Source organism: Falco peregrinus, chromosome 1, assembly GCF_023634155.1.
Source record: "Falco peregrinus isolate bFalPer1 chromosome 1, bFalPer1.pri, whole genome shotgun sequence".
Taxonomy (NCBI): domain Eukaryota; kingdom Metazoa; phylum Chordata; class Aves; order Falconiformes; family Falconidae; genus Falco; species Falco peregrinus.
In genome coordinates, this window is record NC_073721.1 from 29,531,379 (window position 1) to 29,555,598 (window position 24,220).

Consider the following 24,220-nt stretch of genomic DNA (forward strand, 5'->3'; position numbering starts at 1 on the left):
GAAGCTAAGTTATAGTTGTCTGATGTTGAATGTACTTCATTTATTACAAGCAAAATCTGAACTTCTTTTTAAAAAAAATGCTCTGGGCTTCACAAGCCTTTGCTATTGTATCATTCAAGCCTTTGCTATTGCATCGTTCATTCTTTGTAGCAACTGAATACCAGGTTCTTCAACAAAAGGTAAGTTCTTCAAAAAGCAGATACACCTGCCCTCTGGCTTTGCAAGTTGAGAGCATGCAGTATTCAAGGGACCTGTCTGGACATCCAATCTTGACTTTCAATTCCATCCCTCCAACTATCTAAGATTTTTCAAAAATTGCTCATTTTGTTATGCTGCTTGTGTTCTCTAAGAACTGCAGCTAATTCTCTCCACAGATTATTAAATTCCAAACTTACCTTCACTTATGACCTGAACCAGTTTAAAACCTGAGGTCTCAAACAATGAATTAATTGACCGCAATGCCTAATAATCTACAAACTTCTACATGAAATCTAAAAATACTCCCAGCATTACACTCCACCTCTGAACTGTCCAGGATTACAAATTATGATCCAGAACATGGCTGACTATCTAAATTAACATGGCAGGAGAACAACCTGATTCAACTCTGTAGTTCAACCAATTCTGCAAAATCCAGTGACTTGAAAGAAAACAACACATGCACATAAGTGGCATTAATTAAGCAACATTTTTATTACCTACAATCAAAGACTTATAAGGAAGGTTTATTTGTCAGAAAGAGGGCTTTCTTTGCTGAGAAATTACAAGTCTTACTTAATTAACAATCTAATTTTTTTGTAGTATAGTTGTTAAGTATTTTTCACTTTTATTTTCTTCTAAATGAATGTTAGTCTAAGCACACAAGCTACTGTTTAAATTGACAGAAGTGGGGTCAGAACAAACAATGGTGAAATATTTTAATCGTCATGTATTTTAACTAAATCCTCAGTTTGTGGTCACTTGTTAGAAGGGTTTAATTTTGTGCTGACAAGCCTCAGGAGGATCTCAGGCTTTATGGATAGGAGAAGACAGCTAAATCTGAACCTATGCACACGATCAGGACAAACCTATCATATTCAGCGCATCATGGAAGCACGTTTGCCTGTTGGACACATGACCCAAACAGCCTGGCTCCATACAGTGCCTTCTTCATTCCCTAATTTCGAACTACTCTATGAGCTGAGCAGGTAAGGACTACTTGCCTGTGAAGATTCTATTATGGTAAAATAAGTAATTGCAGCTATTTTGAATACCATTTTCAGGTCTGTGAGGGCAACTACCTCATTGCTTATTTTTAATTTTTCTCTACAATACGGTTCAGCAACGTATACAGTCAGTACTGCTATTTGTCTCCAAGCTGCAGCCTCAACAAAGCCGTCAGTCACATGCAACAAGGGACTACCTGCCTTCTTGAAGTTATCTTAGATATGAGCTTCCACAGGCAAACTAATTCAATCTGTTTTTGTAAATTACAGATTGTGTTAAATATACATGAAGGAAAATATGGAACAGATTCTTTTACTGCACAACATGAGTTATTTCCCATTCTAGGTTCCCTCTAAGAAAACTCAAAATCTTAAAATCTGCCAATTAGTGGCAGTGACTACTGGTAAGACCTAATCCAGTCAAGCAGTAGTATTCACTGTGTACTGCAAAGTGCAGAACAACATTCCAAAAGAATGAAGGGACCAAGATACCTGACAATAAGGAGGAGGAACATGCAGTCATTTGCCCAAGCGTCCTTCTCCTTTCAGAAGAAACGCAGTTTTAACTGCTTTAATGTGACAGTTAAGCCATAAGCTTTGCATCAGCCAGAAGAATTAGATCTTTACATGTATATGAGACTTAATAGCTGCAGTACAGTTTAGGACAACAATTTGACAATTTCTGTGTAAGAGACAGCAATCTGAAAAATAAACATAAATAAAACCCTCCTAGAAAACAAACTCCTCAACCACAAATGCTCAAACATCTTCACTGTTTCTCTTTCCTCATTTCTTAAATTAAGCCACTCCCCAAGGACCATTCAATTATCGTAATAAAATAAAGAGGGTATGACTGGTTTCTAAAAATACACGGGGATAAACACCAGAACAGGAAGAACAACTATTAAAACAAAATAAATAAACAAGCCAAAGAACCAGTGGTACAATCCCTCCATGAACAAGCTGGCTTGGAAACTCAAGAGAGGATTTCCAGTCGTGAGAACAATTGGGTTCTGAAATCATCATCTGATGTAAACAGAATGGAAAATAGACCTCAGACCAAGTTTTAACTGGTTGTAAAATGGAACTCAGTAAGTTCACTAAAGGGACAAAGTAGTCGTCTGCAAGACAAGAGGCTGGAACCAGTGACCTGCAAGGTCCCAGAAGGTAGAACGACACAGACCAGTCAATATCCTGTTCTGCAAGAGAACATTTGTCACCCATAGCTCAGAGTATACCTGAGAAGGCACAGATGCAAACTTGTTGACTGGTAACTGAGCAAACTGACTTTCAATGAGTAGAGAACATTGATGGACTGTAGGTTCCACTCTGCTAAATACACAAAGGTAGGGCTTCATTCCTCTATCACGAATGATGAGCGACTCCTTCACCCACAAAAAGAGCCATCAATTTTCAGCCTGGCATGTGTCCAATGAGCTTGAGCACACACACAATTTATGAAATGTACAACCTACACCTTTCCACTAGGTGAACTGCTGAGTTGCACATGACACAAGAAACACTCTTCTGGTATGGTTTTACCCATTTATCTCAGCTCCAGCAGGTTCATGGGTAGCTTCAGGCTGCCATGACGATATATTCACTGTGTCTGTAGTTGGTTCAACACCATACCTCTCACAGACTCTGATGTAATTGTAACAAACGTAATACACGGGAACAGATAATCTCTTTTCATACCTTCACTGCCTCCAGGTAAACTCTCATAGAATCTCTGGAAAATCTCTAAGCTGTTAATTCACAAGATATCTGGATGTTAGTAACGTTAGAGTCTAAGTGACCTCAGAGTCCCTGATATGGAGATATTTTGGCTGGAAAAGTTACCTTGAAGTCACTTACCACTGACTGGGAAGATTAGGCTGTGACCTGCTGGGCAGTCAGCTGTTGCAACTATGAACTCAAGCGTCTCCAGGGCCAATTGTCTATTGTCTCCATAATTAGAAGAAAAGATAGCCGATTTCAACATTGTTGCTGTCTTCTGCTAGCATCTACCTTTAACTGACCAGTTATCTGGGTATAGGTTGTAATGGATATCTGCCATTCTTGGGACTGTGAAGACCAAAAACTCAAGACAGGCACCAGCTGCAGCCCAGTACGGCTCCAAATCAATTCTTATGACCAGCAGGATCAAAACTTGTCCTGCCAGTCAACAGTGACCTACTTCAAGAGCCAGAATGATGGAAGCAAGTGTCTGACCTCCACACAGACTGTTTATGTTGAATCACTTGAGGTCCCCACATAAAATGAAGAGTTCTGTAGTTCAGTATCAGGAAACTCTGAAGGTACATGTGTCTCCACCTGACAACAGGATCTGAAGCCTGTTGATCTAGTCTTTCATATTTAGAAGGGATTCTAAGTGTTAGTACTTGATCCAAAGAAGTTGCTATGGTGACAAATGGTCAGAAATGAAAGTAAAGACAATTAGATATTTGGAAGTAAACTGAGGGTAAGACATCAAGTTCTCAATGAGAACTGTTTTAGTCTATTAAACATTATTGTAGGAGATGAGACTGCAGATTCAACAGCGCTCCTTGCATTTCCCAGCTGGTAACTTATCTATGCAACCTATAAATTCACATTTCTCTAACCTTACCTTTGTAGGAACTACAAGATGTATTTTAGGGACTAGTACTTTAATATATCTATTGATTTCATTAGTACAGCTAAGGTTTTATAGTATCTTTAAAGACAAATCACATTCTGTAATAGTTCATAAATAACTGTTTAGCTATTAAAACCTTAATAGGTAAACTTACAAAATTATTTGTCTTTAAATAAATGTTCTCCTTGTGTTTTTATATTATTAAAAAAAATTTAAGGTACTTACATTTTACAGATCAGATACCATGTTTCATTACTTGAGAAACAAAGTTACCATGTATCATATGTTGACTCATACTATGTATGAAAAGGGTACAATTAAAGTCAAGTGAAAACTTCTGAATCTTCCAACTTTCAAAGTGTTTCACCTATAAAAAGATCCTACTGTAATTTTCAAGCAAGGAAGTATTTCTGGGGAATAGTAATACTGATTATACAGCTGGAAAAACCACACAAAACCTTCAGATATATACTTACAATTACTTTTTCAAACACACAAAAACATCTTCTGAGTTAAATTTCATCTGAAAAATGTGACCCAGTTTAATCTGGGGCGGGGGGGGAGGGGAGAGATTTTAAAGAAAATATTGCTGACGTTCTGTCAACAGCTAGTAGAGATGTTGCTAGCCCTTAAAGACCAAAGACAGAATTTGATAACTGGAATAAGTAAAATATAGAGAGTTTATCTAGAAGTAGGAAAATTCTAACACATAGTAGAAAGAGACTTAGTTTTGGCTTCACGAACAATATTCAGGAAGGCTTTTGGTGTGCTGGACAAAGCATGTATATTCTAGGAAGTGCACGTGATAGGAACCATGGAGTCTAGCACTCTGATTGGGGCCATCACAGGGGAAATGCTTCAGGAACTTTTGTTACTTGAACACCGTCTGGTGTGGCCTTGGTTGCTTAAGCATCTGTTTCTAGCAATGTTCACTGAGGTTGTGGGAGCTCTTTGAAAGCGGGTGAGAAAGAGGGCGAGAAAGAGAGGGTGAGAAAGAAGGAATGGTTCTGGGAAAACTTCTTCCTGTATAAACTCTGATGATGTAATGATTTTCTTTATTAGATCCAAACTAGCCTGGCTTGTCTGTATGACTTGCCTTGCAGCAATATGCCCTGCAGCAGTTTGTACATGGATTCTGGATAGCTTACTTGAAGATGAAAGCCACCCCTCTACAGAGGGAGGAGTCCTGGCTGGGTGAGGATCTCTAGATCGCAGAAGCCGACAGAGCTGTAACCTCCTTAGAGCACACACAACACTGTGTGAGAACCTGGCTGTACATCAGAAGCCTCTGTGGTGGCCTCAGGTCATCACTAGGCTTTACAAAAGTAGGTATATTGCTCTGTGGGGTTCCCTTTTATGTCAGTCCTGATGTCCAGAAAGTTACATTCATACGAGGAGTATTTTAGAGGGAGTTCAATGAAGAGGTGATGGTTAACTTGTGATTAAAATTGGTCGGAGTCCAGAAAGTGAGCAAGTACCTCTGTGAAAGGAGAGATGAACTTGCACTTAAAGCAGAAGACTAGACTGCCAGTATGGCTAGAGGACAACTTTTACTCCTGGCTCTCCACAGGTTTCTGTCTGAGCCTGGTTAAGACACAGCTCTTCTTCTGAGATACTATGCAGCTACCTTGCAGGGTGTTGCAGAATTATGTTAATGCTCCCTAAGCTGACTGAGCCTCAGAGAGAAGACACGAAGTAGTAACACTCTACACACAGATCTGATCCTGAAGGATGGCAGAGGAAAAACTTCAGAGAGATCAGGCAAAAAAGGCAAAGTAAGACACCCCAGACAATGATTTTTCCCCCAGTCTCAAAGCAGCTCTTAAACTGAAGGGGCCTGAACAGGAAGAGCTGTGCATGGGGGTGGGAGAACAGAGGCTGGAAAACTGCGGAGAAAATGCAAAATACAACTTAATTTGAAAAATATGTGAAACCTTTTAAATCAAAGTAACATAAAATAGGATCCAAAAAAAACCCAAAGAACTTCTAGCACTGACAAAATCATCCAGTTGCAAAACCCAACAAGGACCTACAACAGAACTATTTTACTAGGTTAAAAAATAATTAAGATTAGCTGTATGTTCATTTTAACATGTATGTAAACATTAACAATCCTTAGGCTGCCTATTAATTCACATGTGGCATATTTACACTATTTATGATATTATACCCCATGCTGGGACATCCCATTACAGAGTCACGGTAGTGGCTCCATGCTTAAGGTGAATTCTGTAACACATCGCCTTCTTTCCTGTTATTCTGCTGCTGTAAGATTACTTTTGGGCAAGAATTTACCACTTGGTTTCAACCCACAAGGGAATCTCTTTGGGAACTGACAAACTGATTTAAGCAGCTGTGGAATAATTTACTGGGTTTATATTTTATTAAAGGAGAACAAAAGGCTTTGAGAGCTTTGTGTGTTTTATGCAACAACAAGAATGTTTGGCTTAGAAAGTGTCCACTTCTTCTTAGACTTTCCCCTTGTCTCCCATAAGGATCATGTTTGATTGCAAATTTGACTGCACCCATTGGCAAGTGCATCTTTCCCAAGATACATGTCTAACACAGCCTTTTAAAAATGCAGACAGACCTGGGGAGAGAGAAAGTGCCACAGGAACAGAGCCCAAATCAGCATTAGGTGTATATAAACAAAAATAATGCTTAAGCTTCAACTGATAACACATTTCCAAATCCCCAAATGTGTAATAAGGAAATGTTAAGCAGCATTATACCCCTTTACAGATGGAAGAACTGAGATGGAAAAGCAGAACATGACAAAGACAAAAGATGTCTCAAAATCTGAAGCCATAATTTCTAATCTAATATTCCTCCTGTGAGGCCTCATTGCTTACTATAAATAAACTACTTCCTCCCTAGCTTTCAACTGTAACACTAACTTTGGAACTTCACCACAAAAAAAGGATGCTGTGAGTCCAGTCCTCACCCCAAGAAACATCGGAAGGATTAATTAAGGTTTTTGAAGCACACAAACTACAGGGGAAACCCCCAGGAGGAAGTTTGTATTTCCATATTCTGACCAGGGCTTGAAAGGTATGCAATAAATACAGCCCAGGGCACAGAAGAAACACCACAAATAAAATAAAATATTGAGCAGCTGTTAGTTAAGTGAATACTGTTCATCCCACACACCAAACTTTATTTCTGCCTCAGGCTGCAGGGAGTGGAAGGGAATCAGACTGAGGCTGAAATAAAATTTTACTTCAAAGGGTTAAATAGTAGCAAAGTCATAAAAATTTCAAACTGTTTCTTATAAAGGAAAACATTAGGTATTTTTTACAGGCAGAACCACAAGCCCCACTCACTATTATATTAGAAATACAAACGATTTAGATAGTACAAAAGGTCTGTGGTTTACCAGGTCAACTTTTTTCCAGAGACACAGTATCTTTCAAGCTACAAAAACTATAGGGATATCACTGAACTCGTACAAAGCCCCATCATTTTTAGAGGGGGAGGGAAAAGGTTACATCACTGCTACAAAGTAAGAAAGTTCAAAATACTATAGTAAGCAAAGATGGTGAGATCTGTCTAGAACTAAAACCCGAAGAAACCAACCTCACCCGCACCTGTTTACTGCTACCTACCTAAAGGTAAGCAATGCAAAGTTGACGGATGGGTGTGAGCTCACAGCGGAGCCACACAAACAGCCTGTACAGTTTGCTGTGTGCAATGCACTGATTTTTGGCTTCTCTTGCAGACTGGTTAAGATTTTACTTGCTTTTCAGTATCAGAAAGTGGGATACCTAGAAGTGAAGAAAGCCCACGTTCTGATTAGAAAAACAAAAGAAAAGCAGCATGGGCACTGTGTGCAGAATGAGGAGCTTCACTCTTCAACCGTTACAACTTCTTTGGGAATTATGGGGAAGGAGGAAAGAAACGCCTGAAAAACACAATGCAGAGAGCAAGGAAGAAAGAACAGGAACCATGTTAATCAGAAGTAGCTGGATTCCCCTGCAGTGCGTACTACTTTGTAGTATTTTTTATTTTCTTTACCAGAAATCACCCCCTAATATCACTCTTTCCCCCACATTATTTTTTCCCCTTTACAAAAACACTGATTTTCCTAAGACTGGTATTCAGATCTGACAGTCATTAATTCCAGTGTCTATTTTTAGAATATACTTGAGAAAACTGCAATTTTATCAAACCACAAGGGAAAGAAAAAAAAAGATCAAGTCAATCTTCTCAGCAATTACAGCAGCCAAATCTTTCAAATTACAATTTCTTGTTGGTAAATGAATAAACTGAAAAATACTACCACAAAAAAAATGAACAACAACAACAAAAAAACAACCAACAAAAAGGAGCATTAGGAAATCACCGCAGTATTTGATCTCTCTTTTTGCTGCTGAAAGCCACATGGCATGCACGGTATTTTTAACTGAGGAGTCTCATTTCAAATACATGCTGAGGAATCTTATTTCAAACATATACTAAATAAGGAGGGGAGTAATAAAACAGGCAGTCCCTTACTCTAATTTTATCTGTCTCCCTCCTCTCCTTTCCTTCATGCAGTGAAACTTTAAATCTAACACCAAACCAAGTCTCTCTCTCTCTCTCTCTCTTTTTTTGTAAACAGTGATCAACATTTTCCTAAATGACCCCCGAAAGGACCTACTTTGAAACTACTCATTAGTAACAGCCATGTTTGCAATATTAACCTGGATGTGGCTGTTTATTAAGATCTTTTAAGGGGTTTAGAATGAAGACACACTGCCGGTGTACAGGGAGCACAGAAGGGGTAATTTAAAACCCATGTTTTTCCTCCCCCTCACCGAAAACATGCCCAGCATTGTGCAGCTGTGCTGCCAGCTTCATCACTCCCTCCATCTCCACTCTTGCTAATTAAAAGGTTGATCACAGAACAATGCTCTTCTCATTAATTTCAGCTTTCTGATTGGGCAGGATTCCCGCTCGCTCCGCCTGATCTTTTCCACACTGCTGAAGTTAATGTGACAGGAGCCCGAAGATGGATTACCCGCTGCCATATTGCCCATCACCTCCAATCAGCAGCTATCTGGGTAAACTGATTGTTCTAATTTGCTCTCATTATTTTTACAATATCAGGAGAAAATAACGCACACAGCTCACTGTCAAAGCCGTGAAAATCAGCCATTAGTTAAACCCAGACACTGAGTGGCTTTATTGGAAGCACTGCAATTTATTGATGCAGCTTCGGTAAACTAAGATAATACCTGCCCTCTTTAAACACACTTTTTAAGGTGTATTTATGTTGAAAGAAAATACTTATCAGGATACTTTTGGAAACACACACGATCTCAGGCTGTTACCTTGATACGCTGGCAGACAACAAAGATTAAGAACAATGGAAGCTTGACTTCCACATAAAGAAGGGCAAAATATGCAACATTATCTGCACGGCAGCCAGCCTGAACATCCCAGGTACTGTTTTACACTTTAATAAAAATCATCTCGCTGTTAATATGACAGGTGAATATGTAAAACCACTCCAGAATCACACAAAATATAGTACTATCATAACGGCAAACATGGTACGGGCATAATTGTGTGAGCTGTGCATGTACAAGGTCAACACTTCAGTTTGGGGTTTGGTGGTTTTTTTAGTGGTTTGGTTTTTGGGTGGGTTTTTTTTCCCCCCTAAGCAAAGGAGCCTGTGTAGCCAGGCATCAAAACACCGGGACTGAAAGCAGCAGTTCCAAATGACTCCAAATGATAAGGGAAACTGTTTTGTACAGCTGGGAACTATTTTCTCCCCTGTGAAAAGGCGTTGTGCTGCCACAACTTGGGAATGATTCAGAGCAGAAATGTCAATCCACACCAGAGCCTCACAGCAGCCCACAGCTAAGACATGAATACAGTATTGTTAGTGGTATGAAGTCAGGCATTTTTACACCGCAGTAGAGGTAAGAACTACATTGAAAATCCTGGACTTCTGACAGCCTCTGTGCTGTGTATATAAAGGGACCTACGTGATTTTGCCTGCTGCCTATCTGCATCTTAGCAAAGGGAAATGCTAAATAGAGGGATTAACAGAAATATGATACCTTAAATCTTGCTAAACATAAACCTTAAACTGGTGGCTACAATGCTGTAACTCACAATGTGCTCTAAGAGTGACAGGCAGAGCGCAGCAGACTGATTTTACTTTTAAATAATATCTAAATTAGATTAGTTCTTTGTGTAGATCTGCATGAACCAGAGGGGACATTCATCATTGTGCCAAAAAAGTTAAATTCACTGGGGTACGCTCAAAGTGAATGGTTCTAGACCTATGTTTTATCTCTCAGACACATCATCAAGATGCTGTGCCAATATGCATGAAGCCAGCTAGGAGCTGCAAGAAAGACAACGGGAGAGTAACTGGATACCAGAAAAGGTTTAATTTTTCCCTTTGTAGATTATGAATTGCTTGGGACAGGATCTGTGGTTTCTCTGTCTTGTAAGCACGGTGCATCCCTTTCAATACTTGAGCTTCTTTTTTAATATTTAAACGGCTTAAATATGAGGAAGGGTGTTCTCCTCCCTCCCCCTCCAAAACAGATGTAATTCTAGTTCCCCCTCCTCCCTCTGCTGTAATTTAAAACACTACAATTTTCATTACTGCTTTTTAATATTTTTAAATCCTCATCAGTTGAAGCCTTGCGTTTAGGGGTTGATTTTTTCCTCCCTCCTAAAAAAAGCCACCTCCCAGCTTTGTTTGGTATCTCCTTTGACCCTTGCTAATGGTTTTCTCTTGGAGGGGCGTGCCACGCTTTTCTCCTTAAAATTCCTGCACTGAAAGACTGCACCACACCACACTCCACAAAACGTGCTGATGGCACAAATTACAAGCCCCCAGCCGAACACTCCAGCCCCCACCATTCGGGCAGATTTATGTGGGCTCTTGCTGACGTTATTACAAGTCAGAGTTTATTGGGAAATTGTTACATTATGCGGAGTGTCTAACAAATTGCTTATGCTGCTATAATTGGATTACAACAGCCGCTTGCTCCCACCGGTAAGATTAGGCAAGTAGGACTCCTGCCGATCTCTGAGCGTTAGCAGTAATTTTATTTGCCTTGCCTCTCTCTTTCCTAACAACATGCCTCTTTCCCTGCCAGCTGTCTGCTGAAAAGGCACAGGCTTGTTCCTTGGCCCTAACAATGCAATTACAGCCCTGCAGATCGCACTGTTTGTGCATTAAGTACAGAGCCAAAACGAGGCGAATTGATCGTTTGACTTTTGGAGGAGCCATGTGATCTCTGCGTGCGGGTGATCCGGCATGCATCAGTGGGCAATGCTGCAGTACATGCCTGATGATGAACTCGCTCCACACTATTTCCCCTCCCCTGTCCGCTCCTAACAGCAAAGACACTGGAGCCTACCCCATGTTAACTCCCCCTGGTCTACAAAAAAGGGCTCATTTTTAGCAGCTCTCTGGCTAGGCTGAACTCAGAACTCAGCTCTGCCTTCCGAAATGTGATACTCGGCCACGCTCACAACATCCCTGCAGTGGGCTACACTATGAAATGATCACTCCAGCGTTTCACACCACAACCCTTAGACAAGAATTGGGACATATTTTTCAAACAACTTCTTCAATTCTTGCATTTCAAAAATACTGGAAACATAATGTCATGTTAATGGTATTTGCATTCTGTACCATCTAAGGGTGCCGCCACTGCAGATGGCTATTTAAGAAGCGATGCTTCTCTTCATGTTTGCCACCATTTACCACTAAAGCCACCGATGACTGGGATTCTAAACCGTTTCACATTTTCAGGACAAAAGATCCCAAAATACTTTGTAAGTGCAAATCCAGTTTGTTTCATAACTCTTACCCTGGTGAACACTCCTTAAAAGCTCAATGTGCCAGGACCTGAACAAAGACCTCAAGGCTCTAATCCTTTACACCAAACCAGCAAACACTTGGGGTGGAACTACACAGAACGTGCGTGTGTGTGACACCACACAGAATACAGGCACAGGGGAATTTTGATTAAGGACACCAGGTCAAATTCTAAATTTTAAAAGATTTCTATTACCTCTTCACTGCCTGTATACTGAGGGAAGCCCAGGCTGTTCAGTTTAGGAGGGACCTCAGGAGTTCTCCAGCTCAATCTCCTGCTCAAAGCAGGGTGCATTAGGCGGTCAGACCAGGTAGCTCAGGGCTTCATCTAACCTGGTCTGGAAAACCTCCACGGGCAGAGGCTGCAGAACCTCCACAAGCAACCTGTTCCAGTTGACTGTCATCACCACGAAAAAGTTTTCCCTTAAAACCAGTGAAACCTGAGGAGAATCTTCTAAGAGCCTTTCCAGTATTTACTGAAATCAACTTCACAGGTAACGGAATTTTGCTTTCTCAAGATTCTGAACCCAGGGCTTCAAAAAGTAGAAACATCTCCATCGAGTTCACTGAACTCTGGAAATTATTCTTCACATTTGCGTTATCACCTGACTGACCATCCTTACTGCAGAACTTTGAGAATTGATCTCCAGAACACACTTAAAAACCCTCAGCTATAAAGCAGTTAATATTACTAATTCTTCAAAGTCTCTTTTGCACTTAAAAAAGCCCAAGTCTCATTCTTTTATATTTTGTGGCTTCACTGACATGCAAAGTATTTTTGGGTGGTAAGAGAAGCAGATGAGACAACCACTCCACAGTGTTTGCTTAACTGAAGACTAAAGAAGCCTGCTTACATGTAGTTTAACACTCAAAAGAAACTCTGAACAGCTGAAATGCCTTATAAATAGCTCAGACCCAGAGGAAGTGCAAACGTCTGCATTGTGAATTGTAGATCTTAATTACAGACAATGGCTGGTACAGCAAGTAGCAAGGAAAAAAAAGTGAAACAGTTGCACTGTTCATGGTTGGCAATAATTCTTCAGGAAAATATTTACTATCAATCAGTTATGAGAAAAGGGACTCTGCGCTCATAAAACAGCACGTTGCTTCTCATACCAGGACCATTTTGCTTCAGCATAATCTGAATTTAAACAGCTTGTTTCCTGCGGATATAATTTTGGAAATAAATAAAACAAGTCTATCAAAATCTGGAGAACGTGTATGGCGGGGTGGGGTGGGGGGAGCAGGAATATCACATTTCTTTCTCAGTCATTTGTGAAGAGGTTATTAGACCGAAGGGAAGCTAAAGCATAAAGGTTGTCTTGACCTAAAAAAAAATTATATATATTATATATATATAAAATGAGAAACTTGCAATTAAGATAAAAGTAGGCATATTACTAAGAAAGGAATATCATCATTAGGTCAAAGCTTTTAGATATACTTCTGATGCTGTTTTTTACCTGTGCTGTCTAAATACTGAGAATTCACAGTTTCAAAGCACCTTTTGAACATTAAGTAATCCCAGCAATGTCCCTGCAACATCCACCATTAACACAAGCCTCTTTTTACACAGAGAATATCCACAACAGAAGGGTGAAATGACATGCTTAAATCTCTATTAGCCAGTAGCTGAGGCAGCATTTATTCCAGTTTGCAACAGCCTCAAAAACTGTCGTCCCAGAGAAAGGTGTATATATATCCAAGCCACAAAAGGGGACACTTCTATTGAGAGGTTTGGAGCTGGAAGCATATCCACTGACAGCCTCTCTGCATCATTACACAGAAGCGTAATACTAAAAATTAAGGTATGGAGGAAAATACTTCCCCATTAAAACAGTGGAAGGAACATCAGGAAATTGAATGTAGCTAGTCAAATACTATTTGTTCATGATTAAATTGCTCTAATTTCAATCTCAAGGACTGGAAAGGCTTCAAAAGCACTGGAAAACTATGCATTATCTGAAGATATACCATCTCAGTGGTATATCACAGCAGAAATCTGAGTTGGTTGTGTTGTTCATGCAAAGTAAATACAGGGACATTCTCAGGAAAGAGAAGCCATCAATCTGTGACATAAAGGGACTTAAGAGTACAAAAGGGACACTCTTCAGATCAATTTGTCCTACTGCCAAACTGGAATATCCAGCCTGGAACCCTAAATGTTTTGTTCATTAAAGAGTACTTGTGGTTTCTCCTTTGAATTCATATAAAAATTCTGAGCTCAATGTTATTATTGTGCAGATTTTTTTTTACTCTAAAAATTCGGAAGTAGCAGTGCAGAAAGAACTGACAAAGAAAGGTAGATTTCAATTACCAGCTACCTCCACTACTCCTTGCTTTAGCTGAATCATCCTTGAATGTAAAATGTGTAGCTATAGCTAAACAATACTAGGCATCTTTGAAAGAAAATTTCACATAGCATACTTGAAGTGCTGAGCCCTGCTCTGTGTTTCCAGAATGGAGCAGAACATAGCTCTGTCCCCCTGTACACTACAAACAGCCTGCCAAGCAGGCAGAACATCACTACATGCTTAAGCAGGACTTTTCATCCAAGGGTCAGAAAAGCATCATCCAATTAAATTTCACTACATTTCTGCAGGAAGAGTATTTTAATTCAGTTCCAGTTTTGAAGAGAAGCAAGAAAAGCCATCGTGACCACACAGAATAAAATCACAGTGCTAAAAATAAGGGGTATAAACCCCTCTGGATTCCTAGTTCAATACTGTAACCACTGCAGCATGCACATCTAGAAGTATGATGAACAGAATCCATGATTCACTAGAAAACACAACATGCTTAAAAGACCCTGAGAAGTCCCTTGGTTTGCTGGGTCCTTAACAAGCAGGACCAGTTATCACATGTGTGTAGCAAGGTGTGGTCTGAAACAGAAGTTAATTTTTCAAGGGTGGTGTGTATAACCATTTTTCTTCCTCCAATTTCATTTAGATAGACACAGAAAAACACTTGCAGCTGCTGCTGAGTTCAGAACTAAGTAGAAACCTGTGGATGCTGTATGACATTTAGAAGGTGTCTGTGTGCTGTCTCTGGCAGGTATTCCATAGGGTGCCTATCTCTGGCACATGTAGGAAAAAATCTGATGTGCGAAATGAACCTGAGAACACTTCTTTATATAGCAGATACAGACAAACTGGAACTGACTGCAGGAGTTGACAAACAGTAAAGACCTATCTAATGAATGCAGGAAATGTGTAGTGACTGTAGAACTCTATGAGATCAACTGTACACCAGCCTCTTGCTGGGAAAGAAAAGAGCACTTTGAATCAGAGTATTTCCATGATCCAGGGAAATGCAAAACCTAATGTACTCCAAAACAATCTAATGAACAGTAAAACTCAAACCCTAATACAGCCCACATTATGAAAGCGTGAAAAGGTAAGACCTCCGTTTGAAAACAGAAACATATATAATCCACCCAAGTGAAGGCTCAGCCAAGGAGACTGGAGACACACCAGAGCATCCCTGACAGCACCGGAAATAGAAAGTGTGAAGGTCACCACAGAAAGTAAGTGGTCCCGGGTGCAGAACAGAATAGAAACTTGTTTGCACACCCAGGAGCATCACAAGAATCCTAGTGACATACCAGATGCCAGGGGATTTTTAACTGTGCCCCTCTCTAATTGAGGATGAAGCACACACCAACACCATTATCTGGCCTGAAGATACTGGCTTACAAAATATGGAACAAACAATAGGAACAGATGCTCATTTGGCCAGATTTCAATAAGCCTCATTAAAACCAAACACCCTGTCCTTGGAGCTCAGGTTCATGCTATATTTCTACTTTATTTAAGCACCTAGCACCAATTCCTGAGAAAGTTGTCCACTTTGTGGTTGCACACCAGTATTATCATAAAAAGAAGTCCCCTTGCGGACATTTTTTGGTTTCTGAAGAGACAAACAGGAGGAGTTTATATGTATGTGTGTGTGTATGCACACATCTAAAAACGCAGTTAGAGACTGCATTTCCTTTTAAAATACATCAGGTTAAATATACATCAGACTTGTTGGTCATTCAAAGACAACTGGCAAAAAGATGCCAAGAGATTACAGGAAAAAATTCTGAGGACAGAAGAGTACTGATGATACAAGATCACAGAGGTGACACCTTTGCATGACAACATATAATATTTAAGATCCCACCTCTTCAGTCAAAACATGCACACCCCATTGAAATAATTTCTACTGCTCTTACTTGCTTCCGCCTAAATGTGCCCAAGTCCCACCAATGGAGTTTCAGAGGACAAATACCAGAAAAGCCAGCCTAAGAACAATATGCAAAGATTAAACAGAGCACAATATTCTACTTTTATTTTTAAATGTCTGAATAAAACTAGATAATCCATTGGTTTGCAAAAGCCACTGAGCACCTGACTGTACCGGCAATGTGACACTGTATAGAAAACCTGGCAGACAAGGTTTCCTAAAAACCACAGACTTCCTTGAGTGGTCAAAAAGACAGTGGCCCCATGCTACTTTCTGTACTTAAAAATGCTTATCTGTTTATTATAAACTTCTTTTCCCTCCATTTTAGAAAGAATGCCAGTTGTTAGGTTGGTAATTTACACCTGGATGTCCCGTACAGAAGCACTTGTTCACAAGAGAGTTTGATGGATGGACAGTGCTTCAGTCTGAAAAAAGATGTACATTGCCTCAAAGGAAACTGCATGTCATTTTGTGAAGAATCTTTAGAAACATCAGGCACACAATCAGTAAATGGCATTAATACAGTCTTAACAGAGCACAATTTTCTTTTTTGCAAGTAGGTGCAGAACCAGAAATTCTGTTTTCAGAAAAAGAGAAAGATGCTTCTCTTGCAGACTGACTGACATGTCTGACAAGTATGTGATAATGCTGACTGTGGTTCCCAGTCAGAGCTGATACTGCACTGCAGAATCATAAAAGGTAAATCACGATCTCCAAAGCAATCCATTTTATCTTTCACTGCCAGTTTAAAATAAAAAATATAAATACAAAATATTGAAAACCCTACAACACTTTTGGAAAAGTGCTGCAGATGAAGAAACCCACAGCTATACTTTCCAGTACTCACCCTCTTGACAAAACATTTTAAAGTCCAAGGCTGTAAGACACATCAATCATGGAGGATAAAACTCGCCATATGTACAAGACTAGGAGAAGGCCTCTGAACTCCTTAAATCCCATTTAAGCCCTTCACCTAGGGAACATTTAACAGTTGTGCCATTCGCCTATGCCATCACTGAGCCATCTGCATTTAGCTAACTGGATTTATAAATGCTTCAACACTTCTGGAATTTGAAAGACAAGCTTTCTTAGAACTGATCTCATTTTGGTTTATAGCTAGGAAGGCAAAAGAAAGGAGTACAACAGCCAGGCAAGCTAGCACTAGAGGAATTATACTGCCAGAAAAGTCCTTATGTTTTCATACACACACGCAAAAATATACATGTATGTGTGTGTACATATATGCATGTATACACGTTTATTCATATATATATTTGCGATGGCAAATTGTCTTAGAGCATGCATATATATTGTCTTACAGCATATAGAGACACAATACTTAAAAAACCGTATGATTTATCTCCAGGGTGATGGTTCAAATTCATCCTCAACAACATGAAACAAGACTTGCTGTTCCTGTCTTCAGGCCTACTGACACCTTTTACCACAAACCCACTGAAAACATAATTTTAGGAGACCTTACCATTTAAGACATTAGGATGTTAAAAGGTATGTCATTTAAGAGAGGCATCACTTAAATTAGCCGTAGTTCTTGCACATCCTTGCTCCTTAGTAAGACGATCAGGTCAAACAAGATGCTAAAAAGCAGATGGGGTTGAATGGGTTTATTCTAGTTAGCTTGCTGCGAGCTGCTTCATGGCATCGGAATAATGCTGTACGACGATATCATTAAGTCAGACCTGCTCTGGTGCCTTCCCTAAAGAGCTTCACCTACTTTGTTTCATAAAGCACCTTAGGAAGCAGTGCGCAATAACCAGTCATCTAAGTTAAGAATGGAGGTGTTGCTATTAAATACTAGCACTTCGTACCAAGATTAGTAGCTTCTCTCAGAAGTGCTTCTCCAGCAGAAAGTAACCTGGCACGTCAAGCACAGTTTATGACCGCTAAGCCACTTGCAAGCACCATGACAAAACTTTTATGATGGCCAATTCCCTGACAGGAATCAAAAGTAATGGGACATCCAAATTTCACCAGCAAAATCCCAGCAAAGATTTAGCTGGAAAATTATCTTAAAAGTCAATACAAAAGTGGCCCCCGAAGGGACAAGGCACCTTTAACAACCATTCAAAGTATGAAAACAAACAGAGCAAACACCCACAAAAAAACCCAAAAAACTTCAAGATAGATCAAGGAATAAATAACTGAAAGAGAAAACAGGCTTTTGAGTGGTCAGGTTTGTGGTGAGAGAAGAGCAACAAAATGCCAGCTGGTTTCAGTAACAGATGGCTGCACACACTGATCTGTCCTGCATGCCCATTCTGAACTTCCTTTCAGTGGAAATACGAAGCTTACACAAGGCTAAACGCATCCTTCACACAGCCTTTCTATACATACTGCATTACGGTTCAAATGTTTTCATTCACAAACAGCCCTGCATGTATATTGTTTTACTCCGGTTAGGTTGAATTTTAAGAAAAGAAGGTGGCTAATGGCACCTCATCTTTTCCAATCACATTTACTACAATTCTCCAGGAATGACTTTTCTCTGATTGGCTAATATATCCATTTTCTTACCATTCTGACTGCAGTATCTCCCTCCTCCTCTTCCCTTAAATTCAAAGTATTTTAATGAAAGGTGTTTCTTTTTGCACCTCCCCTCTGGTAGCTAGGAAAGGGAACCATGACACAAAGAGCTCTCATGCAGTATTTTAGCATGTATCTGGACATTTATCATTTGAAGTTGGCACAGCTAATTACATGGCAGGCAGAGGTCATCCCACTGGAAAAGCCTATTACTTGTGTAGCAGAACGAACCCTTCAATCCTAGATAGCTCAGGACTCAAGTAATCATTTCAAACAGAGAAAAACAGCAAGTCTGAAATCTCTACACTGAAGGACAGAAAAGTCTACCCAAAATACTTGCCGATTAATTTATTTTTTTCCTAACTGTAATTTTTAACAAGAACTTTTCTTTGATTAACAAAGAACAATCTGCTAAAAAACCCTCAAAACCAAAGCCATTCTCTTACTTACTTTGGCCACACAATTTTCAGTCTTCATAGCAGTGCTTCCTAGACATACTGTTTCCTGGTTTAAGCACAGTCTGGCACAGCTGTTGTAGGTCTGCAGAAAGATTAAAACGGTTATGAATAGAAGAACACAATTTTCTTTCAGGCACCGCATTTTTGGCACAGGAACCCACGACAACTCTTCTACATTTCCTTTTTCCTAAGGTGTAAACGTTTCAAACCAAAATAAACTATTTTACAGCAAAAGCCTATGTTCAGGGTATGCACATCCTCTGAGAAGAGATGTACAATTTTATAGTTCTGAGATACAAATTAAAAGAAAGATTTTTTCTCTTATTTTCCATTGAAAAAGGAAAAAATATCTGATCTCAGTTGTTCAGTCTTTCACAAAACGCTGTATACCTGAACAACTACAGTGAGGCAATTTCTACACACTAGTTATCATAGCATAAGTCAAACGTTAATAAGCGTCCCCTGTCTTTATCAGGTAAAAATACATGGGGACAGTATGAAGTTTACACTCAGAAAGAAACAAAGGCAGACCACATCTCACTTATTGTATTTGGAACATTTTTGAAAGCTTTTTCTTTTAAAGTAAAATGCCTTTTTTTTCTTTAACTCATACACTGCCCTGCCCAGGGGACCCTCAGCTGGGGCTGCACACTTTGGAGTCTTTACAGAACCCATTACTCAGTCTCTCACTTTTTGAAGGGCAGCATATGAACTGTACTTACAAAGTGTGCTTAAAGTGACACTCTGGTTGATTTGACTGTTTAAACTAAGATGCCTGAAGAACTCATGAGTTTCTAACAGAGGATCCACACACACACTTTCAACACCTTTTTAATTACTACTTGATTAAGCTCACATTTGCTAGTAGTAGTTGTATAGTAGCACCTAAGAACTCCAATATTGGATTAACACCCCAGCACCTGTCACTGTTTACAGAAAACTGCTCCCAAGCAAAAGTGGCAGCCCAACAGTAAGCACAAACTTGGTTTTTTTAAGAGTAGTAAATGGACCACCGAGAAGATGGTGCTACCTCAAATAGTTGTATGGGGAAAACCCAAGAAGCATGTTGAAAGAGAATGAAATTAAACTTGCTACAAAGACATTTCCAAGAGCACTAAGTAAAACGTACTAACATTCAAGATATTTTTAAGATTGCCTCAAGGGGAGGACGCAGAAAGATTTGCAACGAACTGCCTGTCAGTTCTCTTTGTAATATTTGCTGGCAATCTCCGAAGATTCTTTCAGAGCTTGCTACGGATTTCTATTTGTTTGATTTGAAATTAATTCAACCCAAAACCTGCCATAGGTTACAAAACCTGCAGGCAACGCTGGCATGCTAAGGGCTCTTAAACCTCTCCCTCTGCTCCAAAGCTACGTCATCAAAGCCAGATTCCCTCAGCACCAATAAATGATCTCCCTTTTTTGCCCTTTTGCCATAGGCCTGACTCTGCACAAGATATATATAGTCAGTAGCAATGCACAAACCAGCAGAGGAACATACTGCAAAGGATATCAGAGGCAAGAATGCAAAGAGATTAAAAGGGGGTTTTGCTGAGCAATAGGAAATACATCCACAAATCCAGTGTTCCTAACAGTCTCCAGCTCAGGAGTAAGACAGTAAGCACCAACTGTTGGGAACTGAGTGTTCACAATCGGTTTATAACATTATTTACCTAAGTTCTGATCCTCATTAAACACTCTTTACTGCCCACCACACCAAATCAATATACTAGCTCAGCTGTATCTGTACTGGTCCAGCATAGTACAGAACCTCTTGGGGAAATTCAGGAAATCACAGTCCTTTCCACCTTACTTCTTTACAGACCTCCTTTAAAGTTCACCATGAAATAGAAACAAAGTGAAGCACAGAAGCCCTATCTTCATCGCTTTAGTAGTTCATGTTTTATTTCTCAGTGAGCTCTAACCAGTGACAGACAGGAATGCAGAATATCCTGGCTCCAGCAGATCTCCTTACAGGTCATAATGTTGATATCTGCTGTGACTAGCAGCCAGCTAGCAATTTCTGACTCTGGATCCAGAAGGAGAAACTGAAAAAATCAAACACATGAATCCTTTCAAAGCGTTGTGCAAATGAACAGAGTGCATCTTTCAGCAGGGGAGGTTCAGATTCAAACTGGGATTAGGCCACAAGCAAACAGAAGTCTGATGGACTCAATTTAGTCTCCTGCAAATATTTGCCAACATCATAAAACCATCATTCTGGTATGCACAGAACTTTCTCCTCAGAAAAAGATCAGAATGACATAAAATACTATAAATTGTGGCTTAGTGGCAGCCCAACTGGTGGACAGAAAGCTGACACCATCTGCTTTGCACTGACATTCAGACAACACCATGCAACCTTCAATTTATAAGCATCGTGTTAGTTAAATTCAAGCAGATTCCAAAGGTGAAAAAACATGAAGAGTTGATAAGATTCTTTATTCAGTATTTGTATAATCTAACCCATTTATCATAAACCTGTGATTTCTTTCATTTGCATTTCCTAAAATTCCACTAGCAGTATTTCTGCACAACTGTAAATTTTATGAGGAGCTCTTGAAGAAAGCCACTACTAACTCCACTTTGCAGATGAAAAGCTCAGCCACAAAAACATTTACTGAAAGTAACAAGGAAGCCTGTGGCTCCATGAACTGAACTCATATCTAGTTAGCCTTTCTCCTCCCAAGACAGGTATGCACACACCTGGGTAGCAAGGCCAGCGCTTTAAAAGCTGGGCTTACTACAGGCTTTCCTCTCACATTTACAAATGGGAAAGAGCAGGCAATCAAAACACAATGTGAAATACTAAATGCTACATCTAAAACCCCTACAACTTTCTGAGAAGGAAGGAAGCTCACTAAGCAACTGTTCAAAAGTTGTGCACATGTCAGAATGTATATACAAAAAAATTATTCCAATGTATTGCTTAATTTTTATTACTTTCATCCACACATTACATCTAAGTGTGAACAGCATCAACTGAACTTGCAACATAACTTGTTCATCAAATCCCATGATACTAGGGACTAGTGACACTTGATGGAACTAGTATATAAATAAATTTAAAGCAGATAAAATGAAACACTTCTTCACACAGCAGGCAGTGAAATTCTGGAGCTTGCTGTCCCAGGACACTGTGGAGAGAAACAACATCACCAAGTGCAAAAAGGGATTACACAAACCCATGGACAGCATGTCCACAGAGTACTCAGCAGAGGTATCCACAAGACAGCCCTAGTGTAAAAACAGGGGATGATGCAGAAGGAGGAAACAAAGCACAGAGAGAGGCCAGACCCAGTCGCTCTCATTCAACAGCATCTTCCACTGACAGTGCTGGGGTCGACACTGGATGAGCAGGCGCTGGGTCTGACTGACCTGGGCATTCCCGCACTATCAGTACCTGTCTGCCCTTTGAAAACGTGCCAATTCAAATTCCTCCTTCCCAAACCTTTCAGCCACAGGAAGGAGAGAAGAACATGCTTTTACTATGAGTATCAACATCTCCACAGTAATTTTATTACTTAAAGATCTGCATAAGAGCCAGATTACCAAACAACCATTTAGTCCTTCAGCAGCAATTTGTTTCTCAATAGTATTAGTTACACATACTCTCAAAAGGAGTACGTATAACTGATTCAAATAAGGATGCAGATTTGAGAATAAAATGTATAGTGATCTTCAGTTCAACATCCATTACTACATTTGCAATGTTACAAACTTCTTATTTTCATATTCTTACAGAAGAACACATCATAAGCCTTGTGGGATGAATAAAAAGGGTAAAGAAAATTCATGTGCATGTTCTACAGTACCTTTTTAAAAGGTTTAAAGCAAAAATGCAGAAGACAGACTTTTTCTCCCTAGAAGTTTAAGGGGAAAAAACGGTTAATGTCACTCTACTTAATAGGTCTCAATGGAAACGTATTGATAATGTTGCAAAGAAGCTGCATCTGGCTCATGAAATCAAGTCATAAGAAGCTGGGAGAATATATTGTGAAGGTAGTACTGTATGGTTGCCTTCTCATGTTTCTCTGTGGGCAGCAGTTACTGGCTACTATGAGACACGAGTTACCTACCACTGGACATGGATATTTGATTTCATCTGATATTGTCATATTTGTGTTCGTACAGTAACAGTTACTAGTGAATAGACCTAACTGAAAGCAGAATTAATATCGTATCAAGTAATAATAATGCAGAGCCCTACATTTTAGGTGAAACATTCAATGGTGTCCCATGTTACACTGCAATATCAAGAGTACGTCCTTTCATTTGCTCCAGTGCCTATGGGAACACTGACTAACCTGGAAGAAAACCAAGAAAATGAAAACCAGAACCAAGCATCAGAAAAGCAAATTTCTCAAGCTCACCTTTAAAGCTCAACCCTTTTGATCTGCACCAAAACTGTTCTAGTTTCTCCTCACCTTTCATCAAAACAAAAGGTTTCTTCACCAAGGAAAAGCACTCTGAAATGGTAGCCTGGTTCAATGCCACAAGCAGATAGCTTTACGTTGGAGTGCTTTAATATGTTTTTATATGGCATGTAAAGCATGCAAACATAAGCCAGTTTGTTGGAAACTACCCTCTTTGTGGAAGCTGGCTGTAATTCTGAACAAGTTTTCAATTTTCGCACTGCTGCTAGGGTAAAACATTTTAAAGAGTTTAATTTTTACGGTGGCTTCAATGACACGAGATTATCTAACAAAGTAATGGTTAATCAATAGAGGGTTTAGTTGTCAGGTGAAACATATAACACACTAAAAGGGATTGATTGCAAGGCTCCTCCTTATTTACTGGGAGGTATATATTTAAAATGACACAAACTTGTTACCAAGCTGCATTCCTTTAACCTTGCAAAAGCCGTTTGAGAACAGTGTTAAGCAGCCCTATAGCAAAACAAGCTCTAATGAAAAAAAAAAAAATAGAAACCTACAAATATATGGGAACACCAAATCATGTCAGAATCAGGGGAACCACAAAGCTGTATTCACTCTCAGCCAAAGGCTTAAAATGCCACAGAGACGCTAGACTATGGTTCACTAAAGATAGAGCTGTATCTGATCTCATTCCGTAAGTGTCTTTGGTTATGTTTTTAAAGAAAGTATGATCCTGCTTTTTGATACAAACACATGAGCATTTCTGCTCTTGTCTGCACAGCTCTGGACAAACACTGAACACCAACCTGAAGCCTCAAACCCCAGGCAGAAGGGTGTGAGTGTGAGTGTGTGCACAGCTTTCATACCAACTGAAATCTATTTCTTGGCCGTTTATTCCAAGAATCCCCAGTCTCTGCACAATACTCCACAATAGAAGCTGCAACCCAGGAGTTCAA

At 39.7% G+C, this 24,220-nt stretch overlaps 1 protein-coding gene across 8 annotated transcripts in view; it reads right to left on the bottom strand.

Moving 5' to 3' along the window:
• The window catches only part of BTRC (beta-transducin repeat containing E3 ubiquitin protein ligase), a 122,436-nt gene that overhangs the window by 42,554 nt on the left and 55,662 nt on the right, over positions 1-24,220 (bottom strand). For 5 of the 8 annotated variants that reach the window (XM_055802052.1, XM_055802093.1, XM_055802059.1 and 2 more), the window contains one exon: positions 18,878-18,967. The exons of the other annotated variants lie outside the window; for them this stretch is intronic. In XM_055802052.1, coding sequence (XP_055658027.1) covers positions 18,878-18,967 — 90 coding nt within the window. The remainder of the gene's footprint in view (positions 1-18,877; positions 18,968-24,220) is intronic. 8 annotated transcript variants of the gene reach the window in all.